Below are 16,219 nucleotides of genomic sequence, written 5' to 3'. Positions count from 1 at the left end.
CGGAGGTCATTGATCTGTTGTGGCTCAACCTGGTCTGCCAGAGAATTATTGAGATGTCGACGCCACCACACCGAAACCTCTCCCTTCACCCCCCCTCCCCACTCCGTGTGTTGGTATTACGTACTGAACTGTGGTAGAGCCTCGCGGGATAAAGTACACTTTATTTATATGAGGACAGTGGTGGTCTTTACGCTTATGTCCCTTCAGCACTCACTCGCTTGGTACTTTGTTACTTTTCATCATCACACAAAATATCTTTCTTCTCCGAATGTATTCTCTCTTGGGTTTTTGGTAGAGTCGCCAGCTACTACCTCTGTACCTTCAAGAGTGCCACTGCAGGCGGAAGGCAAGAACGTGGAAACCAGACAAACATTCTTGCCTTCCGTCTGCAATCGAAAGACGATGGATTGTCTCACGTGCAAGGATTTTTTTTTTTGGTGAGCTCACCATGATGACGCAAGAATCAGTCCTCATCACCTCCGCCATACTGTTAGTCTCCTCGCACACTTTCCCTCCCTTTTTTCCCTTTTTAGTTTTTATCGTCTCTCCCGCTCATTCCTTCCCACTCTGGTATAGAGTAATAAACAGTCTAGGAGTTGATGGGGTTTGTTGGTTTAAGATTTGTTCCTCCACACACAGATGTAAAGCTTGTTAGACCATTTCAAGAGCGTGCCTCGGCAATAAGTTAACCAAGCTGCTATGTAATGGAATGAAATCGGTGACAGAAACATTTGCAATCGAAATTTAGGACCACGTACATATTAAAATCTTCGACTGTTAAGTTTACCACCGCCATCTTGACCTAGAGTGACGCATTCTTTCAATTTGTGTTTTTGTTCCTTTAACGAGTTGAATTATGTTATATTAAGAACCGATCATAATTAATATTGCAAACATTTCAATAGCAAGCACAAAAAAAACATTCGTGTAAACTAAATAGTTTTTTTAATTAGTTTATAATGAAAATATTATACACTAGGCCTACAGTGCTGTACTGTACTCCGCAGTTTTCGATTGAAATATGAAAGATAATGCAATTGATTGCATCAAAACTCAAGACATTAATTACAAACATGGTTTATTTGGTTAATTTTTTTCATTAACCACCATTTTTCCAAACTGTTTAAGTGTTTTGAATATTACATTGGTCGTAGTGAAAAAGACTCAGGAACTGAAAGTCAGAGCATGTGAAATCTACGCTATTGATTGTTTTTTAACGAATACCCTTTAAACTATAAATGTGAATTGACGTGTTTACTGACTTTATAAATGTTCAGTAACTGATAACCATAGTTACAGGTACAGTATATGTAGTAGTTCGGGGTGGATGTATTTTGACATCATATCATAAGTTAATAAAGCTTAGCACCCGATTGTTGATGATAACATTGTTATTAAGTTCAGTCACTTCGCGCCCATCCCATGTAGCATAGCACCCCTATTGTCATATAACATTTTGCTGATCGATATTAAGGTGGCAAGATAAGATAAAGCGTAAATTAATTTGTAGATAGGTTGGCGCTCGACAGTTATGGTGTTTGTTGTGGGTGGCTGGCCGCTGGCGAGAGCCTCGTGATGGATGTGAATTTATGAAGTCAGTCACTCAGGCACCCTTGAATGACTGCCGGAAATGACGACCCATAATGGCGTCTAACTTCATTCATTCAGAGGTCGGCGGAAGTTGTCAGCAGCGGCAGTAGTAGTAGGATTAGTGATGGTAGCAGCTGTCATGCCAAGCAGGTGAGGCTAATGACATAATTTTGCATTCTTTGTTTTATTTTATAATAAAAAGATCACATTAAATATATTCCTTAAATCCCAAGACTTGAATTGTGGGTAATTATCAAGATGATCTGCACCACCTCCATCCACCAGTTAGTTTCTTACACACCCCCAAAAAATGTTTCTAGACGATTGGCTCCTCTACCTTTTAAATATTTGTTGCAGTTATACTGTACATGAACGTCGGGGCAAATGTCAAAAAAATATCAAGGTAAATTTGCATTAGTGCACTCAACTCTGTTAGAAAGTCTAAACTTTGTTCATCTTGTGTATTTTTGTGTTTTGATTTCCGTCGGAAATTGACCGTTTTAGTTATCGGGGGTTTTGGGTGGGGCGTTTTCAGACCAAAATTATGGCCAATCGAATACACAATAAAAACACTAGAAAAACAAGCATATAAACCTGACCTGACCTGACCTAACCAAACTAACCTAACCTAACTTAACTCTCACCATATGATGGAATCATTTATTTCTTACCTTATTGGCCTGGTTCTGGTTCGATTCTGGAGATTAGTACAGGTGAAAATGGCACTTTAATAAAAATTTTCCTTTGTAATCACTGATGGTGAGTACGAACACCAACGTCTCTTCTTTGTCTTGGGAATAAGGGACGAGTTACCACAATGTTGGTCGTGACGATATTTACATTCGTTCTTACACTTAGGACACGTTACTGAGGTCGTGAGAATACCACGAGATCTAAAAAATGCTATAGCTCGTTATTATTTTCCCCAAAATGTGCAATCAGCTCCATATAATTGAAGTAACACCCATTGCAGACTTCCATGGTCGGAAATTAATTTTGAAATATGAGACCCAAAATAAAAATTAAAACTGACTGGGCCAAAAATACCGCGAATAAAACCTCAAATCATTTTAATTGGGTGGGGGGGGGACGCTTTTGGTTGGCCGTATGACGTGTATGGGAACACATGCGCGTGACGATTTGTGAAGGAAACACGCAGAGTGGCAGGCGATAATGGCGGAAGATTAATGGAAGAAAATAGAGAAATATCTGGCATGCGCTATCTCCGTTATTATACGTTTGCGACGGTATTGTAATAGAAGAAAATTATCTTATAATTAGACGTCTTATTAGAATATGATAATATATTTGGTGCAGGAAAGTTGTGTGCACTAACGCAAAAATACCAATATAAAATTGTTCCTCTTACCTGCATGGAAGTGTTTGTTTCGCTTACAACAACAAATAATGCCATGATGCTGGAGGAAAATGGCTCCAGCAAATGAAGAAAAAAACCCCACTTAACTGTGTACGATTTAGTGCTGTGCTATTGGACCTGAGGTTTGGATTAACTGTAATAGATTTGTTATTACTGTACTGTATTGTGGTTTCGGTCATCAAGGGTTTGGTCATATGGGGATTCTTAGGAATTTAACTCTTGGAATCAGTAGTTTAGATAGTTCTAAGACACCTTTCTTCTATTGCATTTCTGTCGCATATTATTCAGGTTACATTAGATTAGGTTCGATTACGTTAGATTTCCAAACTATGTTTTTCTGATGGGTTTTGATGTGTTTTGAACGATTTGGACCTTTATATCTGTCGGAAATTACTTGTTTTTGTGATTTTTCCCCACCCAAAACCTCGGGTTCCCACTGGGGGTCCCCCCATTACTGATGGTTAAAGGGGTGGGTGGGTTATTAACAAGTAGTAGTGATTTTTGACAGAAACGAAGGTAAAAAAGTCTTCATAACACTCCAAAAACCGCCGGAAAAACATAATTTTGACTTCTAATACAGGGATGACCGGAATTAAAATTTTACTGTAATTACCACAACCAATCACCAAATTTTCAGTACTGTTGGTATTGTATTCATTCTTAAGCTGCCAATGACATCAAGGCGCTACCTGCCTCAGTGGCCAAGACGTAAACACCTATTTGGTGTTTGGGGAAATAAAGTTTGTCTTCCTCGACTTCTTTTGTAAAAATCTCGTTTGTGTCAACAACTCTTCCACTGTACTGTATTGGGTAAATGCCCAAAAAATGGTGCTAGTCAAAGATTATAAATTACTGCAAATTATTTATAGTTAGGCTACTGTGTTGTACCTAGTGTTGGAACTGTCAGTTTGAGAATGAACAATCCAATAGACTAAAATGTTATAAAAATTAAAGAGAAAAACAATCATATCCCACCTTGCCTATTTATATTCATATTAGTACTTCTGCAATGTACATTTTTAGTAAGTAATATACTGTACATGCCTTTTCAATATTCTGTATGGCATGCTTGATGTAGCTGTGCCAGAATTCTTTATGGTCGACGTTCCCTCTTCATCTGTCACCTCAAACAGCTGTGTCATCAACCGCCTCAAGTACTGTAGTAGGCTTTGAAGGTTGCGATGATGGCCTGATTCATCGGCTGGATGAATGATGTGGTGTTGGGAGGGCAGAAACATCACACCGATTCTGTCAGTTTACTCACCCATCGTAGGCGGGTGTGAAGGTACATTGTCGAGGATCAGGAGAAACTTGTTGGGGATGTTCTGCTCGGCGACGTACTCCTTAAGGCACTTGGAGAGGTAGCCAACCACATAACTCTGGCACAACACTGATGTGACCCAGGCCTTCTTGTTGGAGCACCAGATGCCTGGGATGTGCTCCTTAACTTTTAAAGCCCAGGTGACGTTCCTCTACTTTCACCATAGTGACCCCGGGTAATGTTCCTCTACATCCCTAATTTTTGCAGCATAGTAGTTTGAATGTCTAGGCGGGACGACGTGCATTGTATAGGATATTTATGTACGATACGTGGCAACTCAACTTGCACATGATCTTTGTCTCAATTCTAGTGGTTCAGTTACCCATCAGCTATCATGATGGATGCAAGTCCTTCAACATCTTGTGGCCTGCTTTGCCCTTCCATACCTTCGACAGTAGTGCTATTCGTCAAGAGTAACTTGATTTGAGTGGCATTGATATAGTATTGGATGGTAAACACAGTGATGGGGAGGAAACAGACCCAAATGATGTAGAGTTTGTTGAGATGGCCAGCGGGAAGGACAGTGATATAGATAATGACGCCCTTTCCCATCCCGCCAACCACTCTCTCAGCAAGGTCGTGGGTGCCGTGGTGGCTGTGGATGTAGGGGACCATGTGCATGCCAGCCACAACAGTATGTTTGGAGTGACTGCATTTATTTTATGCCTTAAATACCAGTTTTCGAGCATAAGGTTAATAAAGACCTTAGGGGTTCTCCAAGTGGTACACCAGTATCTGAGTCAACTTACAGTACCCCTTAGTATTGCCTCCAAGCACCAACATAAGGTGGTCATTGGTAACATTGATACCTGATGCAATCTTCTTTTTTTGGCCAGGAGAGTCCTTGAGGGCATCCTCTTCCAAAACAGGCCCATCTTGTTGAAATTCAGGACCTGCTTGGCATTGAATCCTCCTTATTCATCTACCTTAGCCTGCAGGAAGGCATTGGCACTCATGACGTCAGCACTGGCTGCCTCACCAGTCAGACGTGCTTCTTGAAACGGTTCAACCACTCAAGAGTTGCCTTGAATAAAGCCTCAATGGCGCTGCTGTTGCACGCCTTTGCCAGATGATAACTGTGGAGAGGCAAATGGTGTTGAGTCTGGTCTTGAATCCAGACCTGGAGTAGCTTCTCCATCCTGTCCGTGTTAGACTCATGCTTCTATAGCTGATCTTGAATCCAGTCCTGGAGTAGTTTCTCCATCCTATCCATGATAGGGTCATGCTTCTTTAATGACATAGAAGCAGAAACTGGGCTCACGTTCTGCGCCACAGCTTTCACTTTTAATGATAGTAGATACCGTTGACTGGACCATGCTGGTTTACATTGTCAAGCTTCACCGCCAGAGAGACAGTTTTCCCAGGTGCCTTGGCCTTAGATGCCCGACTCTCATCAACATGCTTGCTAGACATTTTTAAGGTTACACTGCTCACTTCACAGTAAAAAACAGTGGGAAGCACCTTACAATCATTAAAACAACAAAAGCACATCACAGTAATTAAAAGAGTGAAAGCAAGTGTCACAAAAGCAGAGTTAAAGCACTTCACAATCACACAAATTGATTAAAAACGCTTGTCACAAACACAAAAACTGAGTTCACTTTGAACATTCATGATGTCATGTAATTGTGGGGCAGCGATGATAACGTAAAACAATGATAACGGCCAACACTGCTCACATTATGTTCACAACAACAGAGGCCAAGCATTTTAGTCACTAAAAAGTAGCAAAAATCACTTCAGTCACCAAAGCAGAGTACATTGTCAATGTTAGTGATGTCCTCCCAATCAACCAGAGAAGTACTTTCCTCATATCTGAGGGTTGGTGCCCACAGTCCTCCACTCTAAATGTTCTCAGGCTGTTTTTAACAATCCTCCAAGGTTTTGTATCTCTGGGGACCCAGTTTTTAATTTCATTCATTCATCCATCCTCTGCCTTCCCATGTCCCTCCTACCCTCAACTTTGCTCATTATGTATTTCTGTTATTATTTCCTCACCCCTAATCATCTGACCAAAGTATCTTCTTCTTTTTTTTACCATGTACAGTAGCTAAAACAACTATCTGTGCATACTTTGTGGGAAACAATATGAGAACATGGACGATAAATTTTGGTATATGAGGGCTGTCACTAGTCACACGTAAAATTTCGGAGCATATCGACCCCCCACCTGCACAGATAGCTGTTTTAGCTACTGTACATTTCAAGCATTTCTCGAAATTTTTGCCAGTTTAAGTATTTGCCTATAACAGCACATTTCAAAGGCCTCCAACCTCTTTCTGGTGTCTGTTGAAAGTGTCCACACTTGTGACCCATACACCTGTCCTTGGCAGATAAAGCCTTTCAGCAGCTTTTTTCTCAATTTGAAGTTAATGTCCCTTTTCATTATGTCTTAGATTATTAAATGCTGTTCTTGCTTGCCCTATTCTTTTTTTATTCTATACATCTATCACCACAGCTAATGTTACTTCCCAAATACTGTACCACAAAAATTTCCACTTGTTTAAGATCCCTGTTGCCTACCATAATGTTTTTATTAGGATTTATTTCTTTTTTGGAAACAACCATTACTTTAGTCTTTAAATCATTAACTCTTAAACCATATTTTTCACCTTTTTCCACTAATCCGTTAACAAGTTTTTGTAATGCCTCTTCGCTAACTGTGATAAGGAGTATAGTAGTAGTATCATCTGGATAGCCTATCTATGTGATATTACTTTACCATTAACTTTATTTCCTTCATTATCACTTATAACTTCTCATTAAGAATTGTGAATAGCTATACTGTACTGTATATTGTACTATGATGGAGAGGGAACATAGTCTTGTCTTACTCCCTGTCTAATTGTGAACCAATTAGTAAGTTCATTGTACTCGTATACTAAGCGGCCTCCTGTTGCTAGTAAAGATTCTTTAAAATTCTAATACAGGTACAGTTTTTCCTTCATCAATGCCTATTTTTCCCAAGATCCGTTTTAAGTTTATTGTGCTTTACCTTATAAAAAACTTTTTAAAAATAAACAAAGCAGATACAATATACAAATTTCTTTGGACCTCGAAAGCCCTTTCACTTAAAATTCTCAAACCAAATACTGTACTGTACTATATACTGTAGCTTCTCTAGTTCCTTTCCACTTTCTAAATCACTTTGGCTCTTCAGATAGCTTTTTTTTTTTTACGGTCAGTGACTTGTGCCCACCCGGGCACAGGTCACTGACCCACATCAGGGCCTGGGGAAATAATAATAATAATGATGATGTAATAAAGAACTACAAAAATGAAAAAAAAGATCAAAAGTGAGAAACAATATATGTATGTTGTGTTGCCAATGGTAAGAGAAACAATTGAGACCCTGCAATTGTGTGTAAATGAGGCAGAAAGTCAGATCAGCAACCTGGGACTTGGTCACAATTTTCGTGATGCCATATGGCAGCAGGGTCTACCATTAGACAATGCATTATGCTTCCAATATCTTCCCAGGCTGTAGTACCTCTCTGTTTGGTAGCTGTTTACTACCTTTCTGTTCTAAATTTTATTCTTAAAATTATGTTTAATAAAACATTGCAGGCATGACCTATCAGGGTGCTGCTGGCAGTACCCTCCGCAGGGATAAATCAAGAAAAATCAACCTTTCCCAAAATAATAATAAAAAAAAGGCAGGAATAGGCCAACGTTCTGGAACGTCACCCGGGGCCTAAGGGTTAAGCTTATTGTTCTAAAGTGGGTGCACAATAAGGCTCCTGGCTTTATTGGTTATAAAACAAATATAGATTTTTTTCAAAATCACTGGAATCAATCAGTTGACATGTTGCTTCTCTAGACCACTTCATTTGGATATTACTGTACAGTACAGGGTATTGGTAAAATGTCACAAGCAAAGTCAGCCTCTGATTCTCACCTCTCAGCTGGCTGGAGGAAACTGAATAAACTAAGGCTTATGAACAACCTGTGTCTAGATGTAATTATAACATGTTATATAACAATTTATGTAACATCAGTTGATTTTTGCGACTTCAAACGGACGACATGTAACATGTTATATACCTCGATTTTTTTTTTTTTTTTAGTTTTACATGAAATTTCTCTTAAATATTCTCAAACATGTTACATTACATTGCTAATGCAGGTAACGTGTTATTTAGCAAGTATGGATGCATCTTAAGGAAAAAAAAACTGATGATAAGTAACATCACCGATACTGATCAATAATCGGATAGGTATATGATCATGGGCAGATACGATCACCATGGAACAATGCACTGGGATGTAGTGCTCCAGATGGCTGCTTGGTGTCACATGGGTAGATTTACCGCAGCTGACAAATGCAGTGATAGATGGGGGGTGGCCTTGATACATTACCATTGGTCAAGCATAATATTGAAGATTGGGGGTTACTGTACTTGTACAGTACTGTACAGCATTTCACCAGTTTATTCTTAACCCTTTCATTGTACAAGTACATTATATTTATTTAACCAAAGTCAAAAAAATTTAAAAGTAGTTAGATTTACCTATTTCTCTTGGAAACTTTTAGGTAAATGTACCTGGATACCTAAATGATAAATCAAGTGGCTCTATTCACACAAAAAGAGGGTGTGATAGCTGAAAGCATATACTGTATTTTGTTTAATTGAGAATGTATTTCTATTTTCAGTGCAGCCAACAGCTGTCCCACATCCCCGCGGGGGGGCCACGGTGGGCTGGCAGGAATAAAAAGAGGAGTCAATGCAGAGAACCTGGTCCAGGCTGCATATGCTGCCATGGAAGATAAAGGTGACATTGCTAATACAGGTTAGTTAGTCACATGAGAGATAGCTTAAAATATGACCTGGAACACCAATTGCCCCTTGCATCAGTTACATTACAGTACTGTATTACTGTACTATCAGCCCATTTTTATTTAGTCAGGTTTTACCCAAGTTCCATCTCTTAAGCACCAGGCAGCTGCATTTATGTGTGTATGTATTTCGTTGGCAAGAACCTAAAATTATCACAGAGCACCTTAGCCAGGATCCAACATTTTTTTAATACAATACAGGGGTATCCAAAAATGGCAATGTTGTTACCTTATACTGTACAATACATAGATTATACAGGTAATTAATATTGTGTCACTTCCTGTTGTAGCTTCATTGAATGAACTGTTGCAATGCTTAAGGCATAATAATAGCAGTCAACAAGTCAGTCCCCGTGTAGTACAATGATGTGAAGATGGAAGCATAGGAGAAGTAGGAGAGAATGAAAGCATGTACAATACAGTACTTGTACTGTAATACTGGCCAACAAATTATTTAAAAACAAAAAATAAATAAAAGGCTTATAATGTGGATATTGTTAAAAACGGATATGTAATAAAGAGAATCTTATACTTTACACTAATTACCTAATGATGGTGAAGCACTTAAATGCAGTACTATTGTACTGGTGTCTAATACAAGAATACTGTACTGAACACTGTACAGCAATATTTTTGCATGAAAGGGAAAACTTTTGTCAAGTATGATATCCCTTGGTTTCAAGGCATTTTAAACTACAGGTACTTTATAAAAGCTTTGTCATATCAGATAGACACTATCTGCAGGAACCTGGTCCATGGTTATGGCCAATATACTGTACTACACTACTGTACATGCAGTGTTTATGCATTTTGCTGTAGTAATAGGTTTGGGGGTACTGTACTGTACCGTACCATAGCAAACCTACGAGCAACCTCAGAAATAACCTCCTCATAGAAGTTGCCATCCTAACTTCTGATTCAAAATAAATTTGGGATTTGAAAAATTCATAGGACAACTGTTAGTAGCTATTATCTTTACTCCAGAAACTGTTTTGACATTAAATTTGACTTATGAAGAAATTTGGTTGCATTATCATCATTGCATTTTTAGGAGCTTGTAGCTTGCTGTATAATATTTAAAAAAATAATTATTATATATCCTTTTGATTATCACATTAAATAATCAAGCTATTGATCAGATGACTTTAAATTTATATTTTTTGTGGGTGTGCTTGAATTTATACTACTACAGTATCTGTTACCTTGATGTTTTTACTGTGCAGTACAGTATAGTACATTTGAAGAGGCTGTATACAGTACAGTTCTCCCATAATCTTAAAATAATGTACTGTAATAAGATGCACCATCTTCACTATCAGTTACCTTTCTCTTGATTAAATTACTGTGTTGATTTTATATTCCTTTTGAATTTTAACAGTTTAAGGTTTCTCAAATGTTTTTTATAATTCTACAAGAAGCCACCCTCGCATAGGTAGGGTACTAAGACAAGAATAACATTTGTTGTATTTCCTAGTGCACGACACAATATACAAGTACTGTACAGTACAGGTATTACATTCAAATATTTTTTATGAAAGCTGATGTGACTCGGCAATCATAACTGATAAACTTAATATTAAAGCCATAGGTATCCCATGATTGTTGAAAGATTTTATGAGTATGAGAATTGGTACCAAGTTAACCTGAGTAGTTTTGTCATCCACAGTTACAGTATCGACAACACATGAAGAAAATCAAGTGAATTTGGCAGCATCTAACCAGCAGTACCACCACAATGGCCTCCCGCAATCCATGGCAGATGATGGGTACTTCACCTCACCACACCCGCCTGACCAACCACACAGTCCGCCTGGTGCAGGTGCCAAGGTATGTCATGACATGAATGATTAATACTTGATGAGCTGAATTATATGATGACCAAGAATTTTGCAGGTCAAGAGTTTATCCTGAAGTTAATATAAAAAGATGTGGTAAACTTAAATGTCTACTATGTATGAGTAACCAATTTGTTAATTATTCCAGTACAGCTGTACAGTATTTGATAGTTTATCTAGGACAAACTTTGGTCTGGATTAAACTAAACTAGCATAAAGACCTTATGAATTAAATGATAGGCAAAAATGATTTGTTATTCTTTAATAAATTTAACAGTACAGTACAGTACAGTACTGTACTGTACTGCACTGTACTGCACTTTGAATATTTATTACAAAAAGTAGATAATTACATCTTATATTTTCCAGGATGATTCAAAGCCGCCATATTCTTATGCCCAGCTGATTGTTCAGGCCATTTCCTCAGCCCAAGACAAACAGCTCACATTGAGTGGTATTTACTCCTACATTACAAAGCACTATCCATATTATCGGACAGCTGATAAGGGATGGCAGGTAACTGAAACACCTCTTGTTTTGTTTTGGTGCACTGGTATTTTTCCTCATGATATTATGGTTTTTATTTTACATTGTGTTACTTACACTAATTTGTTGTTTGAGAAATGTAGTGCAGAGTGAAAATCATGGGTTGAATCGTCGGTATTAAACTTTCTCCTTTTACTGTTTATAGCCATATTCGTTGTTGTTATTTTAACATATCTTTCATTCATATGTAATCCTTTAATTTTTTGTTTTTGTTTATATTTGCAAATGTGAAGTTAGTATCTTTATTAGCTACCCAATGTGGTCAAGAATTATAAATTTTCAGTTAGACTCTTGTTGTGTTCATTGTACAGTATTGTACAGTGTATACTTGTCTGCCTCACACACTTCTGTTTAACCTTATATGTACAACCTAAACAATTTAGTACAGTACTGTACACGTGTTGTAAGTTTTATTTTTTGGTAAAATTTTGGATCCCATAAACAACCTTTAGATCATAACTTAATCTTGATAGATTGGAGCCATATTTCTTGATTAGTTGCTAACTGGAGGCCCTCACGAGACAGTTGTTGTTTTTGTATATGTCCAGTATAGGGGCTTGGTCCATCATTTAGGTAAAACTGGAACTATATGGCATATGATCTTTAATGCATTGTTTTGTTGGGGTTTGTTTACATGATTTGCTATTTCTTGTGGCTCGTCAACATAATTCAGTCGCGTCTCTTCACTTTAAGGTGAAAGAAGGTAGCATATTGTAGGACTACATTATTCAATATGCAGCATCTAGCCTAGCCTAGTAGGAAGCAGTTGATGGTGGATTTCTGAACAGTTCCAGCCTGGAGTTGTGCTGTCAATCCTATCTTTGGGTTTGTTGAATCTACAGTATACTTAATATAATTATTTTGTGATTGGTGTGTGCTCCTTAATGATGGCTTAGTACATTGAAACTCCATAGGAGATCTAATTGATGGATATACTGTATGTACTTGACTTTAGACATACAGTACTGAAATCCCTCAAATCTCACAGGAAGATACTGTATACAGTATTGAAATGGTCATTCAGTAAGGGGCTTGGGTTGTTATTGACCTACTTCCCAATAAGTTGGAGTTATCCTCACATAGAGTTTGTTGTACTGTAAGGTTGTTCTAAATCTGATAAGCAGTTTAGAGGGGATTACTGGGGTGTCTCCCTCTGTTACTGTACAGTAATTGCTTCCAGTGCACCCCAACTATTCATTAGTCTATGGCTTTTTCCTTTGTTACTAATGTGCTTAACTCCTTATTACTGAATCTTGTAAATTTTAATTACTTAATGTGTATCAAAGTATTAACCATGTGTGTAGCTTCCCTACAAACCATGTGTGTAGCTTCCCTACAAACCATGTGTGTAGCTTCCCTACACACATGGTTATCTGATTCCCTTGGCAAAGGAGGGGGATATTGTGGATCTTTCAATACATTCCACAGAAGGGATGGGAAGGAGAAAATGTCCATAATGCTTCCTCATATTTGGTAGTTTCTTAGACCATGACTTTACCTTTTTCTGACTAGACTATAGTTACTTCAGACAATCCTTGTCTCGGTGTGTATGTGTGTAATTCAGTTGACCAAAGCCCTCTTTATGAGAACTTGGGATTTGTGAAAAGTGGGAAAAAATTTTCCTGTATAGTACAGTACAGTACAGTACAGGGAGCCCTTGTTTAAAGTGTCTTCATTGTAAGTGGTTTTGCACTTAAGTGGTCAAATAATTGTGGACCTACACATAAATAGTTCCCGCAGTTAAGAGATTCTAAGACTGAAATCCATCAATCTTTGGGAACACAAGTGTTTGAGTGATTGAAATTCCTATCCACCTCCCATTCTCTTAAAGGTCATCCTTCTCACCCGTGCTATGCATGCCCCGTACCAGTTGCTTGTGTCCACAGGCATTATTTTGAAGTGCTCCTAGAACTATAATTATCAACTTTGCTGTGTCTTTGGTGACATTGGTGGACTATTTTTGTAGCCATCAGTTCCAAACCGAAGCAAGGAGGTGTAGTGGCTAAAAGGAAGAAGTTACATGTCGTAATAAAAATGGTGAGCATGTTTTAATGAACTACTTTCACTGAAATGAGTGTGTGAGTGCATGGTTAGGTAGCAGGTAGCTTGCACCACATCAACACACCGACCTCCAAGATTTAAGTGCCTTAAATAAGTTGTGAAGTTAATAATGTGTAATCAAATGTTTCTAAGGTATATATATAACTTTTAAAAAGATACCAAATTAAACTTTATGAGTGTCACTTACAATGTAATGGTCCCAATTAGACCCTATTCCTATTAATTCTTAGGGGAATTAATTTCCCTTTACAAGTGGTTTCAATACCAATGGCTTTTTTCTGGTCCCTATTAACCACTTAAATTATAACTAGGACCTCCTGTATTTGGAATGTGATGAATGGTAGTCATGGCTGTGCCCTTGTTCTGTTCTGTGAAGGAAAGGGAATATTTCTTGGGAGAAAGTGTATGGTTGCCATTGGGTCAGCTGATAGTGTCTCTCATTGGGATTTATTTGTTATTATGCTTATTTTCTGACTAATTGATGCTGCCAAAGACTGTAACAACTGTGGGTTTGATTTTATGGGTTTTATGTTAATTATTAGAGAGAACTGAGAGGCATGAGGTGGAGGAGGAGTGAGGGAGCACAGAGGTGGTTTGAAGACTTGCCCCTTACTTCCAAGAATGGAGGGGAGGAGAGTAGAGGAGATAACAAGGGAGAGGAAGGATAGAGATAACAGAGGAGAAGGGTTGAATAATAATGCACTTCACAGAGATATGTTTCTTTTTACTTGTCCACTTTCCTTATATAGTACAGTTTACTCCAATTAGGTAAGGAGTTGTTATTGAGAGGGCTCTTCATTTGTTATAATTTATTTAAATTTTGAAATGATGAATACATTACATTGAAACATATATCCTGGCATTAAGTAAGCCTATGTTGCTCTCAATATTATACTGAAATTAGGTTGTACACTTGTGTAATCTACCTTCCCATTCTACTTGCCTATCTATGTGTGGGATGTTGATCTTCCCTGGATGTCCTGATAATAATAATAATAATAATTAACGGTTTATTGAAAGAGCTTGGCAGCCAGAAGGCTGAAAATATACAGTTACATATTTGGGGAATGGGTTTCGAATTACAAATAATATACAAGTAACATAAGTGATACAAATAAGATATATAATAACTAGATGGGGAAAAGCTCAAACTACAGTGCATTTCAACATAGTGACAGTGCAAGAAGTAGTACTTACTGGGAGTGAATACACTGGTTTATTACAAGTTATTGATAATTTTTACAATGGTTGGGACTGGGCTGTTCTTATAGCGATCAGTTCGTGCACGTATGGGCTGGATGCGGTTGTGGTGTCGAACAGCAATTCTCGGGCTAGGGATCTCAGGTCCTAGTGTGCTCACCTGTCCTCACCTTCACAGTGTCCAAAATTGACTTTAAAATTGAATAGAGGGGCAGCTCACTGGCCCCTCAACCAATCACAAGCCACCATTCAAGGCACACCTAAGAAGACAATGTGGGCATTATGACACTCGACAGGGAAGGGGGAATGCTGGATGTTGAGGTGCGAACACCTCACAACAATAAAGTACTGTATTACAAATTAGGCATCATTACAATACCACACAGCCCAGTACAGAATGCCCTTAAAATCCACGGGGTTTTGGTCTCAAAATGGCCGCAAACTGCCCAATCCGCGAATATAATTTGCTGGGGGTACATTTTTCCTATTTGAATAGAAAATTTTAATTTTTTATTTAATATTTTTTCGTTATTTTCAGTACATATAAAAATAAGAGTAACACTCGCCATTCCATGCAAGCTGTTTGTATAGACCCTGTTCCTCTCTCCCCTGCTACTGATGAATATCATGATGAAAATAATGAATATGATGAATGATAATCATGAAGATGAAGGCAGGGGAGTAATAAGTGCTCCTCATCTGCCTTGGAAGAGGAGGCAGAGGAGAGCGGAGGGAGGTCAGGGCTGGGGACGGCAGGAGGAGGGTCGTCCATGTCGGAATCAGAGTCAGGAGGAAGAGCACAAACAGGAGGCTGAGGCTCTTGCAGATGTAGAAGGTATAGGGCTTGGAGTGGATGAAGACAAGAACATGGTGATTGGAGGCCGAGTAACCTTGAGTTTGAGTTCCTTCATTATTTCCTTGTAAGGAAGAAGGGGCTTCTACATCCCTCTCTTGAAGTTGACTGATCTCTTGATTGAGGGATTGGCCTCAAAAAACTTGTACACGAGTGCCCTAGTAGCCAGCAAGCCCCTGTTGAGGCTCATGACAGTTAAGGTAGGCTCATCCTCCACTTCACTGTCTTCCTCCTCGTCCTCGCGACACTGCTCCTCGTCAAGCTTGGCCAGCTCTTCCCCAGCCTGACCCAGGAGCTCCTCTTGCATGTCTTCCTCCTGAAGGTTGTCGAACCCCTCACCTCCCACTTGACGGGCAAGTTGGGCGATGTGCTGCACATCCTGGTTGACTGTGGGGAAGCTAGCGAGGTCGTTCACCACCTCTGGCCACAGGGCCCTCCAGCAGGAGTTAACACAGAGGGCTGTCAGATCATCATGGCACTGCTTGATGGAGATGCAGTTTGCAATGGAGAACTTCTTCCACATTTCCCACACTGACTCAGCACTATCCCATGTGTTGTCGTCCAAGGCCTGCCATATTCTGCTGAAGGTGCAGGTCAT

General features: G+C 38.8%; 1 protein-coding gene across 5 annotated transcripts in view; it reads left to right on the top strand.

The window, feature by feature from the left end:
* Positions 1-1,543: 1,543 nt before the first annotated feature.
* LOC121879033 (forkhead box protein K2-like) overlaps positions 1,544-16,219 on the top strand; it is a 71,322-nt gene continuing 56,646 nt past the window's right edge. Inside the window, exons 1-4 of one of the 5 annotated variants that reach the window (XM_042385635.1) lie at positions 1,544-1,740; positions 8,944-9,080; positions 10,778-10,953; positions 11,331-11,477. In XM_042385635.1, coding sequence (XP_042241569.1) covers positions 1,715-1,740; positions 8,944-9,080; positions 10,778-10,953; positions 11,331-11,477 — 486 coding nt within the window. In that variant the 5' untranslated portion in view covers positions 1,544-1,714. The remainder of the gene's footprint in view (positions 1,741-8,943; positions 9,081-10,777; positions 10,954-11,330; positions 11,478-16,219) is intronic. The other 4 variants (XM_042385800.1, XM_042385856.1, XM_042385732.1 and 1 more) reach the window with 4 other exon arrangements.

Source organism: Homarus americanus, unplaced genomic scaffold, assembly GCF_018991925.1.
Source record: "Homarus americanus isolate GMGI-L3 unplaced genomic scaffold, GMGI_Hamer_2.0 scaffold51859, whole genome shotgun sequence".
NCBI lineage: Eukaryota > Metazoa > Arthropoda > Malacostraca > Decapoda > Nephropidae > Homarus > Homarus americanus.
Note: the sequence above shows the minus strand (reverse complement) of the source record. Positions and strands in the feature narration are given on the sequence as shown.